This window comes from Astatotilapia calliptera, chromosome 8 (genome assembly GCF_900246225.1).
Source record: "Astatotilapia calliptera chromosome 8, fAstCal1.2, whole genome shotgun sequence".
Taxonomy (NCBI): domain Eukaryota; kingdom Metazoa; phylum Chordata; class Actinopteri; order Cichliformes; family Cichlidae; genus Astatotilapia; species Astatotilapia calliptera.
Window position 1 is genome coordinate 11,373,644 of NC_039309.1, and position 27,578 is coordinate 11,401,221.

General features: G+C 39.8%; 3 protein-coding genes across 10 annotated transcripts in view; 1 reads left to right on the plus strand and 2 right to left on the minus strand.

The window, feature by feature from the left end:
* Window positions 1-1,430: 1,430 nt before the first annotated feature.
* On the minus strand, window positions 1,431-5,188 carry lrrc20 (leucine rich repeat containing 20). Of its 3 annotated transcripts, none has more exons than XM_026177611.1 (5): window positions 5,122-5,188; window positions 2,610-2,698; window positions 2,205-2,354; window positions 1,906-2,073; window positions 1,431-1,815 (listed from the first exon to the last, which is right to left on the minus strand). In XM_026177611.1, exons 2-5 carry the CDS (start codon window positions 2,677-2,679, stop codon window positions 1,679-1,681), a joined length of 525 nt encoding a protein of 174 aa, XP_026033396.1. In that variant the 5' UTR covers window positions 2,680-2,698; window positions 5,122-5,188; the 3' UTR covers window positions 1,431-1,678. The 3 variants fall into 3 exon arrangements, with proteins under 3 accessions (XP_026033396.1, XP_026033395.1, XP_026033393.1); XM_026177610.1 differs by lacking the exon at window positions 5,122-5,188 and adding an exon at window positions 4,704-4,894; XM_026177608.1 differs by lacking the exon at window positions 5,122-5,188 and adding an exon at window positions 4,570-4,894.
* An 800-nt stretch (window positions 5,189-5,988) lies between these two features.
* On the minus strand, window positions 5,989-10,111 carry ndr2 (nodal-related 2). The gene is made up of 3 exons (XM_026177710.1): window positions 9,847-10,111; window positions 7,609-8,351; window positions 5,989-6,185 (listed from the first exon to the last, which is right to left on the minus strand). Exons 1-3 carry the CDS (start codon window positions 10,109-10,111, stop codon window positions 6,033-6,035), a joined length of 1,161 nt encoding a protein of 386 aa, XP_026033495.1. The 3' UTR covers window positions 5,989-6,032.
* A 980-nt stretch (window positions 10,112-11,091) lies between these two features.
* pald1a (phosphatase domain containing paladin 1a) overlaps window positions 11,092-27,578 on the plus strand; it is a 58,001-nt gene continuing 41,514 nt past the window's right edge. The window contains exons 1-14 of one of the 6 annotated variants that reach the window (XM_026178502.1): window positions 11,092-11,289; window positions 15,429-15,472; window positions 21,305-21,502; window positions 21,705-21,807; window positions 22,768-22,947; window positions 23,362-23,526; window positions 23,613-23,773; window positions 24,372-24,447; window positions 25,239-25,393; window positions 25,489-25,585; window positions 25,772-25,876; window positions 26,220-26,315; window positions 26,400-26,534; window positions 27,420-27,536. In XM_026178502.1, the coding sequence (XP_026034287.1) occupies window positions 11,287-11,289; window positions 15,429-15,472; window positions 21,305-21,502; window positions 21,705-21,807; window positions 22,768-22,947; window positions 23,362-23,526; window positions 23,613-23,773; window positions 24,372-24,447; window positions 25,239-25,393; window positions 25,489-25,585; window positions 25,772-25,876; window positions 26,220-26,315; window positions 26,400-26,534; window positions 27,420-27,536 (1,635 nt within the window). In that variant the 5' untranslated portion in view covers window positions 11,092-11,286. Of the gene's footprint in view, window positions 11,290-12,245; window positions 12,329-15,428; window positions 15,473-18,879; window positions 19,272-21,304; window positions 21,503-21,704; window positions 21,808-22,767; window positions 22,948-23,361; window positions 23,527-23,612; window positions 23,774-24,371; window positions 24,448-25,238; window positions 25,394-25,488; window positions 25,586-25,771; window positions 25,877-26,219; window positions 26,316-26,399; window positions 26,535-27,419; window positions 27,537-27,578 lie in introns of those variants that run through there. The other 5 variants (XM_026178503.1, XM_026178505.1, XM_026178504.1 and 2 more) reach the window with 5 other exon arrangements.

Genomic DNA, 27,578 nt, shown 5'->3' on the forward strand with positions numbered 1-27,578 from the left:
TGCTTGTTTTGTTTTGGCTGAACTTTTTTATGTCACTTAAATCATGCATTTCATTTATATATTGTTATCCAAATAAAAAGTAGTGTCAGAGTAAAAGTGCATTAAAGCACCTTATGGGAAAAAAGGAAGAAAAACACAATATACATGTGTGGGAGTAGTCTTATATCTTTGTCGTGCAATTTCTATATTAAAATCATGTAACTGTACAGTTCTTTATTATATATAAAGTATTAACTTTCAGCTATTTAGATGAAAAATCCTGCTGTAAACCTAACTAAAATGTGCAGTGCCAAAAACTGCTTAATATAACCTGTCAAACTGCACAATAGCACTAAAGAAAGTATGCTCCTCTGCCAATAGGTAAGGTAATTAAAACACAGTGAATTAAAGAGGAGCGTGAAGCTGAGTGCGAGGTCACACTCTGGGAAGCAGACAAGTCACGTGGCACTGAAAGCTTGCCACCAGGCTAAATGTCCCAAGAACATTCTCCTTTGGCAGACTTGTAGATGCTGTATCTGATGACTTCTCCCAACAGAAATTATGTGTATTCAAACCAATTTTCACCCTAGAAAAGGTTTATTTGGATTATTCGTTCACCAGATCTTCTTGGTTTTCTAATGATACACGCAGACTTGAAACTCTGCGCTCAAACATCAGGTGAAATAATCCAGACTCAGCAGGGATGCTATTTAAAGTGTTCTTGAGGAGTAAAATACTTTGAGTTGCTCTTCTGAGCACCTGTCTCCGTCTTCTGGAGCTTCTATTACAGTTACAGTGAACTGGAATTATCCAACTTTGAATGTGGCTACAATACCTTCAGGCATCTTGAAAGGATGTTATTCTGTGAGCTCCTCATACTGTATCTACCTGTGTGAGAAGTACCTGCACTCAGAGGGTGAACTACAGACGACATTCTGTGTGTACAGACTATTATCTTAGCAATTGCTTTTCTCTTGCTTGTTTAAATTATTGCTCCAGCTGTAATCTATGTTCTAGTCCAATTCTTTAGATTTTATGTATAATATTTAGCCAAATGTTTCTTCTTGCAAAACATTTTTCAGGTGCAATCTTAGCTTCCAGTCAGTTGTATTTGCATAGCCAAGTGCTTCACTAATACAATACAATCTGTACTTAGATCCTTGATTTGGATAAGAAAACACTCACCCAAAATGGTAAAAAAAAAAAAAAAGAGAGAGAGAGAGACTTGTGAAACATTAAAACATTTAAAAACAATCCTGAACACTTTTGTACTTCTGTGTCATTTAATACAAACTCAGTATTGTATATAACATAACCATCTCAGCAAAGTCACCATGTAAAAAAAGGACAAATACACAGAGACTGCTTAGTTTTCAATGTATATTTGTTTTTTCCCCTATCAAAAAGAATAAATAAGCCATAATAAATATATAATTTGAAACAATGTCAAATGGTGTATCAAGAATGAGTGATTTAATTTCCAGAAGTCTTAATACCAAACGCAGAGCCTACAGGGTTCCCAGCAGCATTGAAAAGTCAAAGAAAGAGGTCTCCGCACAACTCTGTTTTTGTTGCTTGTACAGTATAATGATATCCTGAAGTATTTTTGTCCTACCTGTAACACAAAACTAATTCAATTTAAGCAAGTAAAGGCACACAGCTCCATGCTACAGGAGGTGAAATACATTTATCGTGCATTTTAGGACTCTGCTGTTGACAAAATGTCAAATTTATGAGGAGACTGCAGAGCTGACTTTGTGTTTGAGTCCAGAGGGTTTGACTTCACATTCAGCCACTTCAGCGATGGCATGTCAGACAACTTCTCCAGTGGTACTTCTGTAGAGGAAAATTTAAAAGACAAAAAGACTGAGATGTGTAAATATGTACCTTTCTCACAAAGAGGATACATTAACAATTCTTTTTTACCAGTAAGGCTATTTCCCTGAAGATCAATACGCTCCAGTGTGGCTATTTCAGTAAGCTTATCAGGGAAGATGGAGAACTTGTTATTAGCCAGGTTGATGCTGGTCAGATGCTTCATTTCCGACACAGAATCGGGCAGTTTGGTGAGCACATTTCCTTGCAGGTCCAGTTCTGCAAGGTATTTCAAGACACGAGTAAATCGAAGGGTCACTTGGCTGTTTTTCCCATCAGAGCACGAAGACATTCTGTCAACGTTTGTGAGGTGAATAGCATGTGAGATTTAAAAAAAATACATCATTTACCTCTGAGCTGAGTGAAAGTTGTAAAGAACTTGCTAGAAACGACCTTCATCTCATTGTCAGCCAATGTGATAACTCGGATGTTTTCTGTGACAGTCCTCAGGACTTTGAACACACCGTCTGGGAAAGAAGCTAGCATGCATTTTGACAGGTCTGCGGAGAAGAAGAAGAACATAGTTATAAAATAATCAAACATTAACACAGTGTAAATCTATAATTACTCTGATAATTACACATGATTACTTACTATTCTTATTATTACATTCTGGCATTTCAAGTTATGTAGCAGTCAACTTTAAGCCTATGTCGCCACCTGCTGGTACTATCTCTGACAACAAATTCATTTATATGCTCTGAACAAAGATTAAGTGAGAGACAAAGGAAAGAATATGTTAAAGTGTATCTTACCCACACTATCTTTTCCCTCCTCTACAGTAGCATTAATCCTCCGGGCCACTTTTGCAACAGCCTCAGCCATTTTTCTGCTTTAACTTTTCCTAAGAGACATAATACAACATTACACATACCTCCACATATAAATGATAAGATGATAAAATAGTAACTACACTATCAGTCAAAGCTGCTGCCCATGCTGACATCCCACTGAAGTCAGCACAACACAGTCGACGCCTGTTTTAAATTTAGCCACAGGCTAAAAATGAACCTTCTAAGGCTAAATCTCATTAAAGATTGCTAGCACTGATAAATGTCACACTTTAGTTGTTTAACGTGGACACACTCCAAATTTTTGTGCACTTTTGGTTTTAAGTACATTAAGGCAATTTCTAACAGAATTTAATGTAAAGACCTGACCTGCAAGTGTATTAACAGCACAAAGTCAGATGGATTCATATTCTTCTTCATATTCTTTTCTAGCTTAATAAACTTAGTACTGGCACAATATTAAGGTCTTAGTTCTTTGCTTATCTACATCTACATTCTGAACTGGTTGAGTTTTTATAACTAGTTATGTTTGTTTAGCACTAATTCCTACTCAAAAAAATGATCAGAAAATAACTAGCTCTTCTCATATATTGTACTTTCAAGTACTCCACTGATGAATATATTTGACATGTCAAGAGTTTTTTGTTTTGCTCCAGTATTCACAATTTTGAATAAACAGATTAGAAATTAATATAAACGAAAGACAGCTCAGGTTAAACAGTTGACTTGTCTTCTTCTTTTGACTGTTTTATGGGTTGACACAGTGGATCATCTGCCTCTATCTCACCCTACTTCTTGCATCCTTCTCTGTCACACAAACTCTCTGCATGCCATTTTTCCACTACATTCATAAATCTTCTCTGTGGTCTTTCTCTTTTACTCCTGCCTGGCAGCTCCACATTCAGGTATCCCTACCATCTTATAAACCTTTCCTTTCACTCTTGCGGCTATCCTTCTGTCACACATCCCCCCTAACACTGGTCTCCACCCACACCATCAAGCTGCCCTTGCTTTTCAGCTCTCTTGTCCACTGCCTGTTCTGTTGCTTTGTTTGGTTTACCACAGGTATTTAAAGTCATCTATGTTTACTACCTTTACAGGTTCGCTGTTACACCCGTCTCTCTCTCACATGTGAAATCTGTCTTTCTTCTATTGACTTTCATTTCTCTTCTCTCTAGTGCATATCTCCACCTCTAAATAATCCCTTCCAACTGCTCCCTGCTCTCACTACAGACCAAAATGTCATCTGCGAACATCAAAGTCCAAGGAGACTCCTGCCTGACATCACCTGTCAGCCTGTCCATTACCACTGTAAACAAGAATGAGGCTCAGAACCGATCCCTGATGAATCACACCTCTGCCTTTAACCCATCTCTCACTTCTGTCACACCTCACCACTGTCTTGTTGTCCTCATACATGTCCTACACCAACCTAACATACTTCTCCATCACTCCTGACTTCCTCTTAAGACTACCACAGTTCCTTTCTTGGCACTCTATCATATGCTTTCTCCAGATCTAGAAAAAGACACAGTGCCGTTCTTTAAATAAAAAATAATAATAATAATTTGAAACTATCTGGTAATTTGTGGTAAATTAAAGACAACTCATAAAACATTTGTTACATTGAATTACAGAGTGTTTGAGAGAAATTCAACTTTTGCCTTTGCCCATTATTAAAACCCATTAAGTCCTCAAAGTGGAAATAGTAACATAAAACCCCAGAAACGCTGCTTCGGTTGAGCCTTCACGAAGATCGCTTTTCACTTCTGGTTAACCATAAAGCTAGTAAATAAAGCATGTATGCTAACATAAAAATCTTTAGACTTACTTCAGACCTACACTACCAGACTAATATAAATTCACCGGTTGACAGACATATAGATATGCTCTGTGTCATTGAAGCTATACAAAAGTCACTTACCTCAACTAAAAGCCTGCTAGTGTTACCAAAACGTGCAGCTGCCGGTGTTAGCTAACTTAGCTTCAGCTTCTCAACCCACCAGGCAAGTTTAATGAGTGTGTATTTTTAACCAGAGGAGAGGCTGGCTGGCTCACCTCTTTGCTGCTGCGCTATTTTTTTCGGTCAGTACGATACGTTAGCATCACCTCATATAAGCAAAGAAGTTATCAAACAATGCAAAAGCAAGTTAATGCTTAGCTTCGGTTAGGAAAACATGAGCTTCGGTTAGCTTGCTAGCTAACATAAGTGATATTCACGAGCGTCAGTCCTGCGCTTTGAAATTGCAGAACACGAAAATTTAAAATATAAAACAAAAGAAATAGCGTCATACACGAATTCCATGAGTAATAAGGCGCAGATACCACAACTAAATAACTTAAACCATCTTTAAAATTTATTGAACACGTATAAAATATTTTTTTGAATAGTTGCTGGTTAATTCAACTATAATTAAATAGTTAACCACATCTGCCTGAGTGGAAACTGACATTACGAAGTTAAATGTTGTCTTACCTCTGAGTCCTGGTCAGCTATTGCCAGTCTGACCTCTGCCATAGTCATGAATCTGGCAAGTTCCTGGTTAGTCAGTATTTTTTCAAAGGATTTGAATACAATGAGCTCTATTGCTTTAGAAGAATAGAACCTAGTTTAGCATTGTTACAACAAACTGCAACTTTAGAGTGTTGGCTGGATATTCCTTTTACAATGCTATATTTTCAATGTAAGAGGAATTTGGCAGTCACTTACTGTAGATGACTGAAACAGCTAGAAAAGTCTACCTATTTTGAGTGTGAGTGCTTTTGTGAAACACAGTTCACACACAATCCTGTTGCTAAACATAAGCTTCACCATGCTATTCGTCATGAAACTGTAGCATCTTAAAAACCAAATACACCACATAATTTTAAACCAACATAGCAAAATACATATTAAGGGTGCAACATGTACATATATGTAATTTTATTTTAATATTTACAATAATATAACAATATAAATAGCCATTATAACAATATACACAAATGGTAGTCGACAATAAAACTGTGCTGAAATATTAATCAACATTACCATTAAATATTTACAATTATAACAATTGATAATTTAAAGTGAATGAACTTCCGTTTGTGACAATAGGTGAACCCAATTTTTGAGTTCACATTTTGGTACATCTCAAAATGCAACTATTCTTACAAACCAAAGCCTACATCACACATCAAAATGTTGTCTTCGTGCAACGCTCCGACACAGCCTTGCAGTGCTTTCTTCCTTCTGTATAAATGTTTTATTTTATTTTGTTTTGTTTTATTTTATTTTATTTTATTTTATTTTATTTTATTTTATTTTATTTTATTTTATTTTCAGAAATTACTTGGTTCTGTCAAAATTTCTGTACAGTGTTAAGCCTGCTCTGCAGCTGGTTTTAGCTTTCACTGGCACCCGCACTGATCCACAATCATATCCTCGTGGTGTCGAAGGAGCATCTCTCCATTTTCATAGTACAACATGCTCAGTGGGCTCATTTTGGTTGGTGCACAGCAGGGTGAGGCCACTCTGTCAGGGTGGAAATGCTTCAGGAGACTCTGGAAAAAGAAAGAGAGAGGCTTTAGGCCAATTGTAGATAACTGCAGTTCTATAAAGAAATATAGTAATAGCGTTATCCTATCTTAGCTTACTGACATACTGACCCACTTACTGTCATCTGATATTTGCTATTCTGCTTTTCACTTCATTTAGTAAGTTGAACATTTCTGTTCATTTAAGCTATTTGTTATATGTTTTGTTGTTTTTAACGTAACATTTTGAACCACTTTAAACCACAGACGTTCTGATAAAAAATGATATCTTGTTTTACCCTTTTTCATAGTGTGGAAAAGGAGTACTAACAGATTTGTTATGATGAAACGCTTCAAATCCTCACGTTTTACTAAATTAGCAAAACAAAAAATAATAAAACAATTATTATAGCCCTGCAACAGACTGGCAACCTGTCCAGGGTGTACCCTGCCTCTCGCCCTAAGACAGCTGGAATAAGCTCCAATGAATGAATGAACAAATGTAAAAAAACAAAACAAAAAAAAAAACACACAAAAAAAAAACCTAGTAACTACGATTCATATTTGCATAGTGTTTCAAGTATTTGAGATACTTGTTTTGTCATTTTGAAAGTAATTGACAACACTTTTGGGTAGAAAAACACAGGAATAATTTCCTTTTTTTAATATATAGTTTACCATTACTGTTCTCTACTGTTTGTGAAACCCCTTAGAGAGGCCCTCCACCCTTTTTCTTCAGTCCTAACTGGTGTCAAGTTAACATTGTTAAGACATCCATCAGACAGCCACCACCACACACTTGACCAGTATGTAGTGCATTTTCACAATGATATGTCTCTGATCTAACACATTACTGTAGCTAAATGTCTCAATTTTTTCTTTTTAGTGAACAAAAAACATTATTACATTATTACTTACATAATACATTACATTACATAATTAGATAAACATTATTTGACTCAAGAGCCACTGAGGACTTCCGGTAAATTGAGTTAAGTGGTATTTTTGCTTGCCTGCAGATTTTTCATAGTTGTTATCATTTTTGATCACATAAAGTTTATTTTATTACATATTAGTCTGAAGTACTGTTTCCATAAGTTGTACTTTAGTGGTTTAGCTACAGTTCAGCCGCTTCCATTGTGAAGTAATTGGTATTTTTATTAGATAGATAGATAGATAGATAGATAGATAGATAGATAGATAGATAGATAGATAGATAGATAGATAGATAGATAGATAGATAGATAGATAGATAGATAGATAGATAGATAGATAGATAGATAGATAGATAGATAGATAGATAGATAGATTGTCCCTATCCCAAATTGTCCCTGATGCATATATCTGCCAGTGATTGTGTGCATATGAATTTTTAAACGGTCTGCATACAATGTTCCTATGATGATAATATGAATATGTGTAAGAACAGAAACTCTAGATAGGCACTCACCTGCATGTAGGCATGATTGGTTGGGTTTAAGTCTTCTCTCAGAGGACTAGGGCAGGAGCCTTCACAGCGGTAGGCATTGTATTTTTTAGGAAAGACAATCCAGGACCCCCAGCCAATCTGATTAAAGTCGACATGCAGGTCCACTTTGCGACAGAGCGATTTTTCACTCACTCTTTTGAACAGCTGTGGGGTTCTTGCTGTTTGCTCTCTCTGGCCCCGTTTGCTCCTTCGCCTCTTTTTGATTTCAGCAGGGGAGAAGAACTTGGATTGTTCAGCTGTATGGAGTAAGCTCGCTTTAGCCTTTGAGTTTTCATCAGACCCTGTGTGTGAGAAGACAACCAGCAAGGCCCGGTCACTCACATCCTGGTCTTTTGTCAAACTTGTTTCATAAACAGGCTCATCGGGAAGAGGCAGGCCTCGCTTTTTCTTTATCACTTTCCTTCTTCTTGACACTCGCTTGTGTCGAATTCTTGTTGTTGATTTCTCTTTAAGCCAGCTCAAGAGGGGATTTGTCATGTTGAATACTTTCCAGCTCTGCGATGATGTGACTAGTGACGATTCTGTGAGCAGTGCCAGCAGATGCTGATCCTGGTCATGGTGGTGATACACCTCCACACTAATGTTGGAAACATTCATTGTCCAAGGTAGCTTGATTCTCAACTCTGCTGCCTGGATTTGTTTGTCAGCTCCCAGCGCATGGAGGTCAAATGTCGCCACCCAGGATCTATGTCTGTACTTCAAATCTGATATAGCAAAAATGGAAGAATTAGCATAATTGAAGAGCACTTTGTATGACACAGATTATAATGACTGATTGTGTGTTACTGATGCATGTAAACCAACAAACAACCACCTGTGCGGGAAATGAACCCCCCCAAAACATCACCATTATTATATTACCAAACATTAGATTGCTTTCTTTCCCTCCTCACCACACAGGTGGTAGATAGCTGCAACTTTGTGAGCCTGGTTTTGCTGGAAATCTATTCCTCTAAGCGTTTCTCCTCCCTTAAAATCTCCAAGTTCTTTTGAAAGGTGATCACCGAATTGTTAAAGGTTACTTTTCTGATAATGTAGGGTCTCGCCAAATTAAATAAACTTATGGAAGGTATAAGTGCAACATATATCTTAACTATGACATGACATTTTCAGTGTGCAGCCTGTAACAGCTTTATTAAAGAAGATGCAAATCAATAAGAAGGCCTACAGCTTCAACCTTATATGTTTTGCTGGTTTAGTGGATTTAATCAGCCAACAGGAATTATTTTAACCTAAAATGTTTTTTTGAAAGTTTATTTACCTCATAACAGAAGTCAGATAAAATCAAAAAATGAAACCTTTAATGAACATGCAGGCTCATCTGGTGAGAAAATAATAATATATGTCATCTAGAACTTCGTGATTAGGGGATTTCAGTAATCAAAGCTGCTTATGCTTTTCCCCAACATAACCCATTCATTATGCTACCCATGGACACCCTGCTCTGCGCCCACATCTGTAAAGAGACCCATTGTGATTCTAAACAGGTGTGGTTCCGATTAATCTAAGGGATGAACGGCTTTAAAACATTTAACTTTTGCATTGTCCGCTGCCTATTGAGTTCGACTCTTGATCAAAAGTGCAAACCACCCGCGCTATTAATCCACTCAAACCAAACACGTAGCCGAAACCAATCACTTAACACATCCCTGCTTCTCACGGCTTCTGCATATCCTCTGTCAAACAAACAGGTAGTAACTCTAACACTTTACCGAGATGTGAAATTAGATTCTGCAGCAGGGATTGGGGGGTGTCCTGTGCTGGCTGCTTGTGCCACCGTTAAATCCAGCGCTCTAATTTAATCAAACCAAGTGCGAAAAAGAACTGAAGGAGGTTGTTGATTTGACTAAGCAAGAGATTTGTATAGGGGGATGTCTGGCGAGGTATCTAATCAACATCACCTATTTAGCGAAGAAGAGGTTTGCTTTGAGAATTAGAGAGAATACCGGCCTTTTCACACGCTGATCTCTGCATGGTTATTCACCCCCTAAGCGGAATGTGGATTGAAAACCTTTGAGGTCGTCTGGCACGCAGTGTTGACAGAAAAACTAAACTCCTTAACATCTGAGAGGATTTATTAATGGTAGAGAAGACATCTGACCCGAACCAAAGCTATAAAACACGAATGTCAAACGATTCCCTGCACGTTTCTGACAAACAAACCAAATATTTTTTATGAAGCAATGAGCCAGATCTTACTTTTAGCCATCATACTCTTCACGGTGTCCGCTTGTCTTGCGGCATCTTGCTCCATCGTATCCATAAGACCGGAAAAATTCGACTTGAAATTCCTGTAAAGTTGCATCATGTAGCTCGGCAGGTGATATCCAGTTCCTCGGTCCATCACGGCAAAACGGTGCAGCGGCCTCATAAACACCCCATCGCTGGATTTATGAATCCCTTGAGCCAGCAGCGCCAGCAAAGATGCATGGAGCGCAACACCCAAAGCTCCCCATGAGCGCATGTTTTAGGTCGGTTAATGACAAATTCCTCCTCTGGAAGAGCAGGGGAGCCTTATATACTCTCACCCACCCCCTTTCACGTTTAACAAGTAGCTGAGAACATTAAAGGAAATTGACATGAGTCCTCAAGACTTGCTACCTGACAGCTCATCATCTATTCAATTGGTAATGAGGCGCCTGGGTTGGTGTTTACAAGACGCACAGGTTTTGTTTGCACCATGTTCTTTGGGCTTCTGCAGCCTGACTCCCCATTCTCAGACTAATTGTTTCATCTGTTTGGTTTGCACTAATTGTTAGGCTTTCCCATAGTCTAATTTAGTCTACTACGGGCCCCTTGAAATGCACATCAGGGACAATGAATGGGCTCTATTACCCATCAGGCATGTCTTCGTACAACAACAACAATGGCAACAGAACTATTAATGTTAAAACATCACTGCAACCAGTAATATAGGGAACGCACATGACATTTATACTACATTTATTATGCATTTGTTAATAACTTGGCCTAATTTAACTTCTAATTATACCTCAAATGGCCTTTTGTGACAAGAATATTACGATAAAAGATGGAGACGGATAAAACAGGCCTACCACAAACTGAGATAAAGTCGCTGGAAACTTAATATAGACCTCTGGGACACTATCAAGCAGCACAGATAGAATGAAGCAGGAAACACGTCTTATCTCGCTCATATTTAACTTTAAGATGTTTACTTTTAAAGCTATACTATTATATAAAGCTCACTGGTGTTTTTCTGGTTAGAATTCCTTAAACAGCGTATTAATTTTATTTGTAATGTTTATATATAAGCTTTCATTTTATTAATAGTAGCTGTATACACCTATTATAAGAATGCTTAATTTCAAAGTGGCATAACAGCAATGAACCTTTTAAATCTTCGCAAAGTTTGCACGTCAAAAATCTTGGTTCCTGCATAGAGCATCTGTGGATGGTTGTCGCAAACTGCGCATGCGCTATGCGTCTCCATTCACATAATGAAATCCTTTTCCTCGAGAATCTCCCGAGAAAGGATAAAAATTAATGGATATTTTTTATCCACCTGTATAGTTAAAAAGCGGTGCACTTTGTCGACAACGTCTACACCGGAATTACCGAGGTCCGAGGTCTGTTTTCCTAACTGGCCCGTCGCTTTTTCACCTACCGTGTGCTGAAATGGTGAGTAGCTTTAAAGTTTACGGGTCTTTTCTTGCACGAGTCATGGCAGCTAAAAAGAAAGTTGGCACTCGTGCCGTTTTTGGACCCCAGTGTCCCTCTAGATTACAATCTTCAACAAATATGGATTTTGGACTTTTGCTTGGACTAGACTTCCGCAGTGAAGGATATTTTCATGATGTGCTTGTGTGGCTGATGGGGCATACATGTGCTTGGCACCCCCACCCCCCATCTCTCCATGCCTGCACTGCATTGTGCATTCAATCTGGTGTTTTGGGCGCTGACAGTGATAATTAATAATAATAATAATAATAAAAACAAGTTGTGCAAAGCACGATAGGCAGTTGGGGCTCATTACTATGGAAATGCATAAATGGATAACCGTTAACTTATGTTTTTATTTGCTTATAAAAAACAAACATTTTCTAGGATGTCCTGATGTGTTACAGTGCAACGATTACACGCGCATGAAAATTACATTACAGTACATGCATGCAAATGATAAAAGGTTTGAGAAAAACAATGTGTTATGCTCTGCGTAATGCGTTTGCATCACTTATGCAAAAACTGGATATGTACTAATAATAGGTGTGTTTTATATGTTAGCGCTCATAAGACAGGAAAATGAACCAAAACAAATACTTCTACATACAAATACCACTAACAGAAACCTAATCTAAAACCACGTCATGTATTTACATGTGCATTTATAGCATATACAGTATATAATAGGCAAATAGTGACGTCATGCTGCATCTGCGTAAGATTTTACTAGGCCTGATATAAAGCACATGATGTTCTTTGATTTATTTTGCTTTGTGTCAAGGTCTTTGTTTACTTTGGTCCTTCCAGCTGGTTATCCTTTCAGGCTCTTCTGTTTATATCGCTTTACCTGATGTCATGGGGGGTGGGGTTGGGGGGTGGGAGTGGCGATGGGGTGCACTGAAACTGCCTCTGATTGACTCGATCAAACCACGAGTATCAGTTAATCAAGAGTGATAGAACGAAACTCCTGGATGATTGAGCAGCCAAATACTAAATGGTGAGCCTTTTAATCTCAGTTTATCTTGATAAGAGGGCTGGATGAGAAACTTAACTCCTACGTGCAATTTTAAAAGTTGTTTGTTTGGACATGCCCCACGAAAAGCCCCCACTTTGTTTCCAAAATGATTTATAGTAGATCTGTTCATAGGGATTGAGAAATGTAAAACAGGTGTTCAGTTAGGTTCAAGTTTCCTTAAGTCCCAGCGCTGCTTGTTTTGAAATTGATTTGGATGCATATTTGCAATCATTTATAAGAGTATTTTGCCAAGGTCAACTGAGTCAATACTGAGAGGGGCCAAATTCGGGATGGGGTGTTGCGGGTCCCAACTCTCTTTTCTTATTTTCTGAAGTTGCACAATAAAATAGCTGTGACTGTTCACCTTCCCCATGTTCATAATGAAACTATAAATAACAGCTGACTACAATAAAACTGCTAGGACTTAATCAAATACTTATAATCTACCATATGCATGTTTAGTTATACAGCCCGTTACTATCTACATAAATTAAAAATGCAGTGCAGGTGAAATAGTCATAATATGCTTTTATGTGAAAAAGAAAGTACACTTTTTTCAGTTCTAAGGTCTTAGTGATCCCTAAGACCTTAGAACTGAAAAAAGTGTACTTTTCAGTGAGGACATAATTAAACATGATCTGGTCCTTTCTAAGTCTTCAAACGAGGTAAATACATGCTCATATGAACAATAAAAATTATGTATTACACTGTGTCAAACTAAGCCAAAATGCAGAAGCAGTGTGTGGAAAACTACCACACTAGCAAACTAGCACACCCCATGATTCTGTAGCTCTTGGGTTATTTTGTGATTTCTCTGAGCATTCCAGGGTCTGACCTTGGGGTGAATTTGTTGCAATGACCACTCCTGGGATAATTGGCACACCAGCTTGTTTTCTACATTTTCATAATCTTTATAAATTACTTAACCCTCCTTCCTCTTTTGCATTGTGTTAACAAACAGCTGAACACCAGCAGACTGCCAAAAGTGCTTTTAGAGAGAAGGTTGCTAATTATCACTTAATTTTTTATTACAAGCACCTAATCATCTTAATTCCATTGGAAGCAGTAAGGCTGTACTGCTTCCAATGTTTTGTTGTTCCTTTAATTGTATTTACATAATTTTAAGACCTGCTAAGAAACATTCAAAAATGTTTTTGATCTTCTTACATTCTAAGAAAAATTTGATGTAAAAAAAATTTGATAATATCAAAATATTTGAAGGCATGCCTTTCAGTAAATATAATTTTGGTCATATCCAAAGTTACCCAGAGGACATTTGATGTAAATTAATTAATTTCCCAGTGGGCACTGTTTTCTGATTGTGATTAAATAGTTGTCTGAATGAAAAGAAGTGTTTTGGAAATTAGATAATTATCTAAATGCAGTTGTTAATTCTTACCACAAGGTGTCATATTTGATCAATGGACTCAAGAGAATATTGCACTGGACGTCCACCCAGAACATGCCAAGGTGTATTTGTAATTAGTTATCATTTCATCTTCCCAAGAGCTTTGAGCTGCTGATTTATTTTTAACTTGACAGTGATTGATTAGGGAAACATTTTGATTTGGGAACAGTGTCCCTGTGCTGTGAGAAAGATGAAAAGACTATCTGAAAGCATTAATTTCATTTCTAATGTGTTTGGAAGCTTAGAACTTGTCTCAGGTGAAATACTTCTTCCTTCCTTACAATTGCTCTTACAAGTCTCTTAGCAAACTGTGTGAAAATGTGCCTAGGCTCATTAGCTTTATGACAGTTTATTACAAAATCTCCCCCCCCCCCGAAAAACAAACGAATATTTGTTACTTCTCACTTCCTGGGTGGATTCATTCATGTTTTGAGGTTTGCGGGCCACGGGAGGGTTTGGTTTCACATTCACTGTGTTGCAAGAACGTCAGAATCTTTGGCCTGCGCGGCTGCAGGAAGGAAGGAACAGGTGTGGCAGCAGTAGATTTTACATCCATATCTCGAAAAAACCACTTACCACTTTTGCAAATCAGCTTGATGTGGACATTATCTTGTGACAGATTTGTGATCGCACATACTTTTGTAAGAAAACATTCTCATATGCAGTTCACTCAGACGATAAGCCCGATGTTGTTGGCCGTTTTGTTTAATAATTTGGAGTCCTAAGTGTAAATCTTACCCAAATGGGTAAGTTTGGCAGAATTTCGATACAGGTATTTTGCAAGCAGATGCTGTTGGCTGTGTTCGTGCCTTATTCAAATCTTAGGATGCTTGCTGTTTGAACTGACATACCCTCAGTGTTATGACTACAAAGGGTACAGCACGCAGGCATTTACAGCTAAAACTCAAGCTTAAATCTAAGTATTTGCCCAGCTGTAAGCTTGTTTACTTTCGGCATGACATGTGTTAACTGCTAATGAATGGAGTAATTAGCGCATTGCAGTGAATTAGGCTTATGTTGTCGGTGTTGCAAGTGTACCTTACATTCTACAGTGAGGGTTTACTGCTGCATCTGCTCGTAATTTGTGTAAGAAGTGATGGTTTAGTTTGATACAGTTGCTGAAAGGTCTGTGTGTTCAGAAGGTATTGTGCTGGCAGGAGGCTCCGGTTTATGATTGGATGGCGAAATGGATGGTGAGTAAGCCTCTGGGTCCGCCTCCACATCCTCTTCACCCCCCCCCCCACCCAAACACACACACACACACACGCACGCACACACAGACACATGCGCAATCAGTTTCATACACACACAAATCCCAGCAACCTTGCACCTCATGTGCAGGGGATGCATACAAAAAAGTAACAAACAAACCAACAGTGGAGCCCCCACCCCCCACCCCACCTCCCTGCACACTCCCGTCTTTTCCTACTCAGTGGCTGTCTGGGATCTGTCCTTACTGAAGGACATGTTCATTGACTTGCTTTATAAGGACATGTTAATGATGCAAGACTGCCGCCTGCTGTAGTTTGATCAGGAGGCAGAGACACATTGCCTCACAGAACAGACAGAGATGCCAGTGGGGATGTCTGAGTGAGACTGCTTGCCTGCCGGAGAGCTGTCATTTTGGTTCTTTTTAACCCATTATTTTCTGTTTTGTGATTGTGTTTCTCTGAGACTCGTGCACCTCTCGGACGGTGGAATGAGCAGCTGAATGTCAGGTACAGTTGTCATACTTTGCATTTTCTTTGTTGTGACACTTGACTCCTTTTGCTGGTTTGTGGTCGCAAAACGTGTCATCAGTATGTTTTCAAGAGGTACAAAAGAAATGGCATGCGCTGTTCTTTAAATGCACGCTGTGATTTTACATGAGACTTAAGAGATGTAAAATATCTTTTTAATCTGTTTACAACATTCTTTGATAATACCAGTCATGGCTGACATTCACATAGCTACATGGACTGCATTCTTAATGGCATGTGACGCCTAAGCTCTCCTCTTAAGTGTTTATCCACTCTCATTCTTCTGCCGGAGTGGCCAGCACCTGTTTGAAATGATTCAGACACCCTTGACCATCTTACAAAATGCTGCTCAGTCAAGATCTGTTTGCACTTACACAAGTTTAGCACTTCAGCTCGAGTTGCAAGCAAAATGTAACATGTTAACAACTCAGTGTAAAATCTATCTGCTGTCACTTGAACCGGCAGATCTGCCAGAATATTGTGGCCAGACACTGAGGTTTACAAAAAGTGAAAACCACACCACTGCAGGCTTGAAATAAGAAGATATTATTGGCACCTTGAGATGAAATAAATTACAGACAGGGTTTTTAAAAATAGATTTGGAAACCCTTTTTAGCTGGAGCTCACTGTCAAGCTGTGATGAAAGCAAGAATGCACAAGGCTAAAGGTTACTCGTGATTTATGTTGTCTCACTGCAGTAACAGAAGCAGAGTTTGTTTGTGTCTCAGTGGATTTTCAGCTCTTACTAGTGCTACATGCTATTTCCTTTAGATGTCGTCCAGTCAGTGTGTGCACCTCGGCTGTCACTCTGGATGCTAACTCTTGCAGTGGAAATGCTATTTCACACATTTGATCAGATTTGAAAATAGCATCCTCTCACCATGCATCAGCACGCAACTTCTTTTTACCACAGTGTGCTCTTTCTGAGCACATCGCCGGGCCATTTCTTTTGTACAATAATTAGCAAAAGTCACAAGTTGACACAAATTCACAATGAGGTTTTTGGAACAGTTGAAGGAAAACACAAAAAAGATTTTTTGCAGAGGAAGCACTGAGCTCATTTCCGTGCAGAACTGACATTTTAGGGCAGGAACTAGCAATGTCCTGTGGAATCACGCCTGCAACCCTTAACCTCGTTGGTGAAATATGCGTACAGCTGCAGGGAGGAAGTTTCAGAGAGTACATGTAAGCGTTTCCTGTCAAGGTGTGCTTATGCTTCCTTAGCTTGTGTGGGGGTGTGACTGAGTTTGGTCGAAGGGTTTTCTCGGTCTAGCCTGTGATGAGAGAGAGTGGGACAATGTGTCATTGTTATTATTAAATAAAATTAGCATTCAGATGTCATACTTTAAGTTAGTGCACAGAAGATCAGATGGTTGATGGGGATATTGTGTGGCTATTTCCAGACACGACATGACTGCATTGCACTAAATCAGCTTATTTTTGTGTACCCAGCATGCTTTTAGCCTAAACATTTTCAGACTGAACGAGTGGCCTCCATGGAGACCAGAAAATACACAGGATCCCTGATTATGAATTAGGTGATGCCAATTTGTATTGAATTTAGAATTTTAATGTGGCTTTTGTTGACACGCTGGCGGCTCTCCTCTCAACCTCAATGTGGGAAGTTGTGTTGAAAGATCTCCTGCGCACTACAAAGTGATACCCATCTCTCTTAAACCCCTGCATCTCGTATGAATAAAGGGTGCTCTGCATCCTTCCTCGGGGCCACCAACAGATGCATCCTGCAGCTGCAAGCTCCTTCCTGTCTGCGCTCAGACCCTTTTGTCTGAAGACGTTGCTACAGCAAAGTTGGGACACCGGCTGAATTTAAATGGGGCTGTCCTGAATGGAGCAGTACTGATAGGCTGGCAGTAGCTTCTGGTTTCCATGGTCGTAAGCCCACTATGCTGTCTTTGAATTTAAATATTAGTGCCGCTGGTTAACTTTCACCAGCTGATCACAGCTTTGTTGGCAGATTCCTACACAAACACAGAAAGCTGAATTCAAGATTATTGTTTTTGTTTGTGTGTGCATTTACTTATTTCATTGAATTCCACTTATCTTTCATCGGACCCGCACACAGTGCAGCATCAGTGCAGTGCTTCAGTGTGTGTGCAGTACTACTCTGGTTGATGTGTGGGATAAACAGCCTCTCTAATGAGTTGCCTTGATTGGCTTGCCAGTAGGATGTTTATGACTGAGGGCTATTTCTACACAGGCCTCCACCCCGGCTGCCCGCCTGGGGGCGGAGACCAGGTCTGCCCATGCTGAAATTAGTGCAGTTGAAGAGCTGCCCTTGCGTCTAGCAAGAACGTCTGTATCAAAGTGTGTGCACCGTGGTCTTGCAGCAGTGGTGACAGGCTGCAAAGTAAGAGAGCAGAGCCTACAGTGTGACCATTAACTTGCTGAAAAGTCAAAGCAACGTATCACGTATCCTCAATTATCAGATGTTTCGCAAACAACCACATCACATATGCGATAAGATTTAGGAAGTTCTAGTGCGTGGCTGAATATAATGTGAGAATCAGTTTTCAGTGTTTTATGGCCTTCCACTAAACCACAGAGCCATGCATAACTGTGGTGGTGGGTAAAAGAAACCTACTGATTAAATGCCCTTAAAGGGACAGAGATTGAAATTAGTCTGTTTTTTACCCGTTACTTTAAGAGAAGAACAAAGCAAAACTCGTTAAGGTGAACGGTTTGCCTTAAAAGTGTTAAAAAGACCTCTCTTAATGACACCTTTGCTTGTTCACACTAATCTGCAGCAGGCCTGCAAAATGTGCTTCATTTTTCATCGTGTGTCGTTATTTTGGAATCAGATCCATGTGATGTCCAAACCATCAGCATTCGGAGTGCTGGCTATGTCTTTCTACTACTGTCAATTTGGCTCTTTTACTATCTCTCCCAAGGGCTTAAATGCGCAGCAACAAAGCCACCCCCCTTTCCGTCTTCGTAGCTTGTATACAGAATAGTGGGGTGGCATGATGCCACAGTATTCCTAGCTTGAATGCTCTGTAAAAAAATGGGCATATCTTACATGGATAATCCAAAACTGGCAACACTTTTACATCTGCTACATCTTGTGGTATACTTGGGCGTACAATGTTTACCACAGCTTGTTTCTGTATCATTTATGTAGCCTACACGTCGAATTTGCAAGTATAGATTGGTTCATGCCACCCTTATTCATTAAAAATAAAAGTTTCAAAGGAAAGAGAAGAAATATTGCAATTTCCTGCTAACATAAGCAAAAATTATGAGATAAAAGCAGAAGTTAAAAAGCTTTGAAAAAAAAATGAAAGTATTTCTGTGGATCCGCTTCTGTCAAGTGAATAATAAAGTTATCATTTCATGTGTTGTCCGTTGGAAAGAGTCAGTTGTGTGTTATCTTTGTGCATAGCCTGCCCATGTGAAAGAAAGCTAAGCGTTAGCCATCTGGCTGCCAGATGTATTGCTACTTCCCCTGGTCTCCTCCGTTGAGACTCCAGTCTCCTGCATGAATCTATTCCCCAACATCAGTCAGGAGACGGAGCAAAGACGAGGAGTACGTTGTCTGAAAAGTATAACTTCTGAAGTTTTGCCTGAATGCCAAGCAGCCTGGCACTTTGAACTCCCACAAGGGGTGTTTCCCTCCGACTGGGGGTGGGTGAGTGGATTCAAAGAAGGAAGATTTCTTTTTTTGGATGTGATGCCAAGTTCTCACACTCCTTTGGACCATGGCAGAAAGAAAGCAGCAAAGAAAGGGCTCTGGAAGCACAGATTGCACTTCATCTCATGCGTAAGATATTATATTTTACTGAATTGTTACGCCAAGGAGTGTTTTTTGTTACGTTTCCTGCGGTGGCCACAAAATTATGCTAACAGAGAACCTTTTGGTATGTGACGGGGACTTAAATAGATTTGTGAAGCTGCTGGAGCACAGCATTGAAAACTTGGCTTCCTCCTATTGAACTCGGGCAGGGCTTCTGACTCTTTTGCCTTCAGTCTTTTCCCGCAGCTGTTATTTGATAGAAGCATAATTACTGAAATCCTATGATTATTTGAACTCTTTGAACTACAAACCATTTATACTGTACATTAAAAAAAATCCAAACCAGGAAACACGTTGTGCTTGTGAGAAGAATCTTTCTGCTGAATCAAAAAGTCTCCGAGTACAAGGCTTGACCTACCTTCTTACCTTCAGAAGCAACAAAGAAGACAGTAGCTGTGACTCATGCGGCACTTCTCTCACCCACAGCCTCTCTGCACCTTGAGAGCCCACTCTATTCAAAACTGATGATCACACAGAGGTGCTTTGAGCTCAGCTAGAAGGCTAAGCTTCCATACGGCTGAACTGTGTGACATTCGGTAGATTTTGTGTTTGTTGGATTCATTCTCTCTGATTGTGTTTGGGGACTCAATGTATTATTCTGTTCATTTAAGTTAGGGGTAATAGGTTCCCAGCCAGCTGTGTCTTACAAGCGATGTTAATGAGCACTGATGGTGTGGCCTGCTAGGCTGTCAGAAGTTTTGTTTGTTTATCTGTAGAGCTCCCTGGAAAGCTTGGTTTTTATTCAGAGGAGAAAAGGTTTTGTTGAAACCTGGCTGGCTCTCATTGGAGACTCTGAACCCCTACCACTATGACCACGATGAAACTGTAGAGAAATGAAATTAATGGTTAAGCCTAAAAAGGCGGATTTTATGAGTTATTGGCTGAGCCTTGCTCTATGCATCGGAAAACTACCACTGATAATATTTTTCATAATACATGATAGCTCAGCTTATTTGATCACATATCCTGAATACAATTATACTGCGGTTTTTATGTGATAAAACAATTTTTTGGCTAAAATAAAAGCAGATTTTTTCTATATCCAGCTTTGAATGCTTGCCATGTAAGAATTGCAAAACTGCAATGATAATCAGAAAAAATATAGTTCAACATGTAGATTCTTTCAATCTGATTATATGTTAAGAGCAGTGCCATCCAAACATACTGATTACCATGGCTCTGGTTAACCATGTTAAAAACCTTCCAAACAGACCCTTTGAGATCATAATAGCCTTTAACCGTGTTTCCACTTCTTCTATATTCTACAGATATGAGAATGGTACCGGTCTTCTTATTTAGCACTCACAAAGATAGCGAATCCTCTGGCGACCATGAATGTCAGTACCTAATTTCCTGAAACCCTAAATAACCTCATGGCAGCACTGTATCAAAACACAAGAGAGATACAGAGAAGGCCTTTGGGGGCCAATATAACAGACCACCGTCAGTTTTAAGAATTTTTAGCCTTGTTGTTTATTGTTTATTGTTTATTAATTCAGATACATTTGAAAAATCTAATAAAGTGCATGGTTTTGAGCAAATCCAGTCCTCTTTTGCCCTGTACACATATGGCCTACCTGCAAGCAAGCAAGCAAAGCCTGCTCAAGTGTAACTCGTCACACCTTTTAAATGTATGTATTTCTTTATTATTACAGGAACTTCGCTGTCTGTCTGTGTGTCACATTTAATGAGCTCACTGGTGGGCAATCCTCAGCCGTGATGCTAGCGTAGAAAAAAATGTTTCATGATGTGAAAAATAAAAAAAATCTGCATAGTAATTCAAAATTCTATTTATGTAGCATACGCTGGTGAGTAACACTTTTTTCTAACCCATTCCTAGTCTTAGTGTGAGACTAGTACTGAATAACTTTTCACACCTTAAGTATGTTTGTAAATGATGTCACTCTCCAAATACACACTATTGTATGTTCCGCCGCTGTGTGCGTGCGTTCGTGTGTGATTGCTTCCTGTTTCTAAGTCCACTGCGATGCCATTTACAGCAGCTTGTGGAGCATGGGTACAACTGCCAGTGCCGCACCACAGCCCGTTTCTGTTGCGTCGCCGCTTGAGAGTGTCCATGGCAACGCGATGGCTGACAGCAAGCAGTCTCTTTGCATGAGCCCCTTCCAGACAGTCAACATCCACAACAACAAGGCCAAGTCCATCATCACCAACAAAGTTGCACCTGTCGTCATCACGTAAGTCCCTCCCCGAATCTACGTCCTCACAGTCGGGTGTGAAACCTTTTTGATCGCTGAGGTGACACCGCCCTCACCCTCCAGCCACGGTGTTTGCCCCCGTTATCATCTCTTTTGTCAACCCAGGCCAAGCAAATAGCAGCTGATAATTAAATTGGCCTCTCTGCACCATCCACACCTTGTTTTGTGTTTTGCATTGCAGATATAATTGCAGACAGGAATTTCAGATTCACGACGACATCCTCAAGACCAACTACAAAGTCGGTCGGATATCAGACACTCTGCCCGAGCACTACCTCGTGCAGGTAAGGGTGCCGTGCTCTTCTTGTAGCTGCGACAAAGAACAACACTGTCACAGCAAGCTGTGGAGTCATCTCACCATTCTTTCTTTTTCACATTTACATGTCCAAATTGCAGAGTGGTGTAGGAACATTGTCATGCGCTTTTTTATGATCAGAGGCAGCCATTAAAACGGGAATGTTGTCACCCTCCTCTCAAGGCTTTGATCTGCTCTGTCAACTGTGCTGTGGTAGTTCAAGCATGCAGTGTTTTGTCAGTGTTAACTCACAGCTCCTTTTATATGTGTAGAGAGGTCAGGAGTTTAGTCTTGAGAACATCTCCTTAAAAAGTGACTTCCTTTCTTTCTACCAGTAATGTTTGTCTGAAATGTTATGAACGCCTAATACCTGATTAAAACTTGATTTCTGGGGCTGATGCTGACATTGAAAGTAGTAAAACTACTAATCAATCTTCTTTATATATTTATATACTTGTATATTGTGCACATAGGAAGTTAGAGCTCTTTTTAAAACAGTAGATTTGATATTATTCCTCTGTTAACTCATATTGATATAACAAATTGAAATACCAACTAGAAATGGGAAAGACACGTAAATATGTATATAATGTAAATATAAGAAGAATCTGGAAAGTCCAATGGTCATGAGGGTGTCTGTATTTGTTGTTTCAGTGCGTTAAGCTCTCTGGATCAGTGCAGGGAACAGGTCTACTAAAGATCTGGGCGGGAGGGCATAGATTGAACTTTCTGAGACGACACAGTAACCGCACGTTATCTTTTTGGTGTTGTTTGCAAACACAGAGGACAAAAATCTAGCTTAATCTTGCAGCGATGACACAAAGCACTTCCACATGTAAACACCGTGTCAACCACTGTAATGTTTACTTTGCTACTCTCCCAATGAAGGCTGTGCTGGAAGTTGGAACAGTTTGGCTCAGTTCAGATTTATATGTGCTCTCCTTTCCAGGGGGAGTACTTCATGGTCCAGGATGTCTACAGCAAGGCTGATGTCCTAAACACCACGGGCAGTTATGGGGTGCCCAACTTCCGCCAAGTGAAAGGATCCTACCCCCTGTATGGCATGGGTCAGCCCAGCTTGACTGGGTTCAAGCAGGTTCTCCAGAGACTCCAGGCGCAAGGACAAGAGGTCACTGCTATAACTTGTGCACAATTTCACTGTGCTCCTCTTAAGCCTTCGATAGGTTTCTCTGTAGATCCTATTTTCCTGTGCTGGTGCCAGTTTAGCTCTGCCTGGCCTCTTTCGCTCCGTGTTGTCAGTAAATATTTGAGGAGTCAAGTGCTCGGTGGAGGCTGTGGCTGGATTGCAGAACTGAGCAAACAGAAAGTTGTGGTCATGTGCGCCAGTGGAAAATGAATCTTTCTACTTAGAGCAGCTAGAAACCGGCCGCAATTAAAATGAAATTGACAAAATTATACATCGGGTTTTTAAAACTCTGTATTCATGTGCTCAGTGTCATATGACGAGAAATTGTTTCCAGCTATTTTTAAAAGTAGTGTCGTTTTAAGGAGGAGGCCTGTTTTCCCATATTTCTTCCTACAGGAGGTTATATTCGTCTGTGTAAGAGAGGAGCCCGTTGTTTTCCTGCACAAGGACAATGACTTTGTGCCATATACCCCGAGGAGGAAGGAAAATCTACATGAGAACCTTCATGACCTGGAAAAAGAGGAGAGGGTGGAAAGCCTGGAGCTCACCATCAGAAAGGAGGTGAGAGACAAACTCATGCGTAATCCCTGATTTTTTTGTGTCATTTGCAACAGTACTAAAACTCTCCTTTCATCCACGCTCCACAGCTCCATGACTTCGCCAAGCTCAACGAAAACGTCTTCTACGTCTACAATGACATCGAGTTCTTTAAAGACGAGCCGCAGAAGATATCTATCACGTGCGAGGAGGACATCCATGTGACCGAAGAGGTCTACAAGAGGCCGATGTTCACTATGCCGGCCTACAGGTTGTTTACATTGTTCCTTTATTATGCCTGAGCTCCTCAAGTCACACGCACAAGTTTACACGAAGCAGCGTGCGGCTGCCTGCTGCTGAACATGCAGGGAAGGTTATAAATAGTGGTGCTTGTTTGTGCAAAGACTGGTTGCCCTGCGTTTTTTTGGAAACGAGAAGAAACGGGGGCGTAAAAACTACAGATTGAAACATCCTGTTTGCAATCAGATCTGCGGTGTCGGCTTTGCTGAGATGTTGTGAACCGCTCGCTGCGTATCCAGGCCAAGAGAATGTATTACTTCCATAGGAGAGCCCTAAAGCATTTACTCTTAATCTTTATGTTTCGTAAACGATAGGATGTTTTATTATAAATAGATTCAAAGTGCAGGTGTTTGGGCTCATCCTGTGATTCAATCTCTCCCATCATCCTTTGCAGTTTGCCGGAAAAGGCATAGTTTCTATCTGATGAGATTAGGAAACACAACATTAGGGAGCTCGGCTGTAAAGTCTTAAGGTTATATGTTTATGTGCTCTGACCTACATAAGGGCAGTATTGACACAACATACACAGGGACGGGTTCAACTCTGGGTGACAGTGTGTTGTTTTGCAGGTACTACAGACTGCCGCTGCCCACAGAGGGAGCACCATTGGAAGAAGACTTTGACGCATTTGTTAACATACTCAGGGTAAGCAGATGTAAAAATGCCAATCACACTACAAACCCAGCTGTTACATAGTCCTTTTTTGGGCTTGTTTTTTATATTTGGATCTTGTTCTGATGCGCCATTAAAGTTATTCATGGCCAGAGCTTTGGAGAGCGCCTGGAGTTTTTCACTGAGGTAGTGAGAAAGTAACGCTAGCTTTTTTAATCCACATGTATGCCATTATCTGTCCTGTATGTGTAATCAATTATTGATAAGTCCCCCAAAAGAAGGCAGTAAGGACTCACTTCATGTCCATTCTTTGGTCATCCACTTTGTCTGGTTTCCGTCCTTCCCTTCACTCATACAGGATGTTCTTTTATTCTTGTTGTGACCTTTTTTGGAGTGGCTTGCAGCAGCCGTTCCCATTCCCTGTGGTTTGAAAGCGGATTCATTTTTTCTGTTTGGATCAGAGCTTTGTTTTAGTAAATCTTAGTCACTCACTGATATTTCCAAAGTGATCAATTCAATGCGGTGAGCCGGATATCATTGGTTTGATGGCCCCAGATGTAGAATTTTAATGGATAGCTTCTTGGAAACGAATTTGATTTCTCTGTAAACTGACATTTTCCAGTGCAAAGTATGTATTATCTATCACGTGACAAGTGGGCATCTCGTGTCCTACGTTAAAAAATGCACCCTATACAGGAAGTACCCTACTATTTTTGGTAGTAAGAGCAGATCTGTTGCACAACTTGGCATTTGGGACTTCTGACATTGTCTTCAATTCATGTGTGAAAATAGCTTAACTCTCATCTATGTGCATCGTTTTCCAGGAGAGCCCAAGCTTGTCTCTGGGCCCTGGTGCATCCCAGAAGCTGCCTGCTCTGCTGTTCAGTTGCCAGGTGGGCGTTGGACGCACCAACCTAGCCATGATCCTGGGCACGCTTGTCATGAATCGCCTCAGGGGTGATTCACAGCCTCCACCCCAGTAAGAAGTCTAGATCAAATAGAAAATCAATGACAAGTATTTATTAATTAATTATTTTTTTTTATAAAGGCAAAATATTTGTTTTGTTTTGTCAGAGTTGAGGAGCCAGCTGCTTCAGAACCCAGACCACTGTTCCAGGTGATCCAGTCTCTGATCAACAAGCTGCCTAATGGACAGCAGGTCATGGAAGAGGTAAAGCTGATAATGTCTGTCTACATAACAATGATTTGAAAGAAAAAAAATTATAATAAATTACACGTAGGTCCCAAATAAAGATTTTATGCAAAAACAAGAGGTACAGAGTATTTTATTACCCAAACAGGTATTTAAAAACAAATTGTTCATATATGTGATTCATTGTCTTTTTCTTCTTCACAGGTTGACCAGGCGATTGCCCTGTGTTCAGAAATGCACAACATAAAAGAAGCAATATATGAGAACAAGAGTAAGCTGGAGGGAATTGGTGAAGATTATCAAATTCAGGTTAGTAATGATATAGATTTTTGAAGTTTGTAACTTGGAACTTCTCTTTAAAAGCAGCAGCTTGTACTATAAATGGCTCATAAACTGCTCAGTTTATGTCCTGCTTAATAGAAGACATGTGAGAGCACAATCAGCCTTGATAAACGTCTTTTACCAGTGAGAGCTCTCGAGCTGATAGAGGACTTGAGAAGTTGATATCATTAATTGATCTCTTTCCTGTCTTTCAAGAAATAAGCTTAATTATTAAAGCAGGTTTGGTTAAAGTGTTTGACTAGAAAAATTATAAAAACCTTGCAGAAGCTGCTACTGTGACCAGATAATCAAGCTTTTATTCCTCTCTTAGGGAAGCAGTACCAAAGACTACTTTCTCAACAGAACAATGCAGAGCTTGGAGCGATACTTCTACTTGATTGCATTCAATGCATACCTTCATGAGCAGGTAAAAAGTTTTTTCAGCATACATGTCTTCTCTGGGACCATGAAAAAGTAATTGTAAGTCGTAACTATGTGTTGTTTTTTGCAGTATCCTCTTGCCTTTGTGTCGAACTTCAGCCAGTGGATGTGCTGCCATGCTTGGCTGTACAGGTTACTGGCCTGCATGGATCTATCAGAGCTGTCCGCTCCGGCAGAGCTGGTCACTAAAGGAGCCCGAGTGCTGGTGGGAAAATCAGATTATTATATTTAACAATATCATTGTTGTTAACATTGCTGATGATGGGGAAGGATGTGCTCTTTGCTCGCATTTCATTCAGAGCCTGATTTATAGGCTATTTTTCATTGCAGATCTTTTTGTTCGTGTTCTGTAAACTTTTAACTTGAAAATGTCAAGCTGTGTCCGTTCTTTCAGTTATTGTGATTTTATAACAATGCAAATAGGTAAATGGTCATTTGTAGCACATTGGTAAATGATTAAACCTCATAAAAACACCACTAGGTTTCACAGAACACATTTACAAGAATCAGTCACAATCCATACAACATTTAGCCACAGGCTAAAGACAGAAAAGTCACCAGTGCCACTAAGGCGACACACTAACTGACCAGGTCGCTAGGTTTGTGTGGCTGCGCTGAGCAGATGAGGATTTGGGGCAATAGTGCGTCATTTAATTCCTGTTTTTGCATCAGAAGCTGTTAAATAAAACGCATATTTCAGATATAGTTTTGAGACATGTTGGCAGACTGAGCTTAAAAGAAACTGATAAAATAAGAAATAATAGAAATATTGAAAAGTCTGCTTGTTTTGAGTTGCATCATTGCTTGGATATTTTTGTATGTAGCTGAAATTCTCAGTCTATGTCCTTGGCTAGCTTTTTCTTTGTAAACATATTCCTGAACAAGTTCCCTAAATCTGTTATGATCTAATCATCATCTCCCTAAATTTACCCCTTTAAACTAAATACATTTCCACATAGAAGCCACCATGCTAGCTGCTGGTATGAAAACACATTTCATGCATTCATCCAAGATCCCTCATCTGTATTTGTGATTATCTGTCTTTAAAAGCACCGTATATTACATGCTGTGAATGACTGTGTGTGTGCAGGTTGCTGATGAGTACTTGGCTCCTGACGTGCTCAGCACAGTAAAAGAGATGAAGGCGGTTAACTTCAGACGAGTGCCCAAGATGCCTGTTTATGGAGTGGCTCAGCCAACATCTGAGGTGCAGCAGATTATGTCCTACTTTAATCAAAATAAATGCAAG

Coding starts and splice junctions, on each gene's coding strand:
- ndr2 (XM_026177710.1), bottom strand. CDS start 10,111: ATGCGCTCATGGGGAGCTTTGGGTGTTGCGCTCCATGCATCTTTGCTG. Junction 8,352..9,846: donor GAAGAGTATGATGGCTAAAA/GTAAGATCTGGC, acceptor TTGCTATATCAG/ATTTGAAGTACAGACATAGA. Junction 6,186..7,608: donor CCAATCATGCCTACATGCAG/GTGAGTGCCTAT, acceptor TTCTTTTTCCAG/AGTCTCCTGAAGCATTTCCA.
- lrrc20 (XM_026177611.1), bottom strand. CDS start 2,679: ATGGCTGAGGCTGTTGCAAAAGTGGCCCGGAGGATTAATGCTACTGTA. Junction 2,355..2,609: donor GGAGGGAAAAGATAGTGTGG/GTAAGATACACT, acceptor TCTTCTCCGCAG/ACCTGTCAAAATGCATGCTA. Junction 1,816..1,905: donor TCAGGGAAATAGCCTTACTG/GTAAAAAAGAAT, acceptor TTTCCTCTACAG/AAGTACCACTGGAGAAGTTG.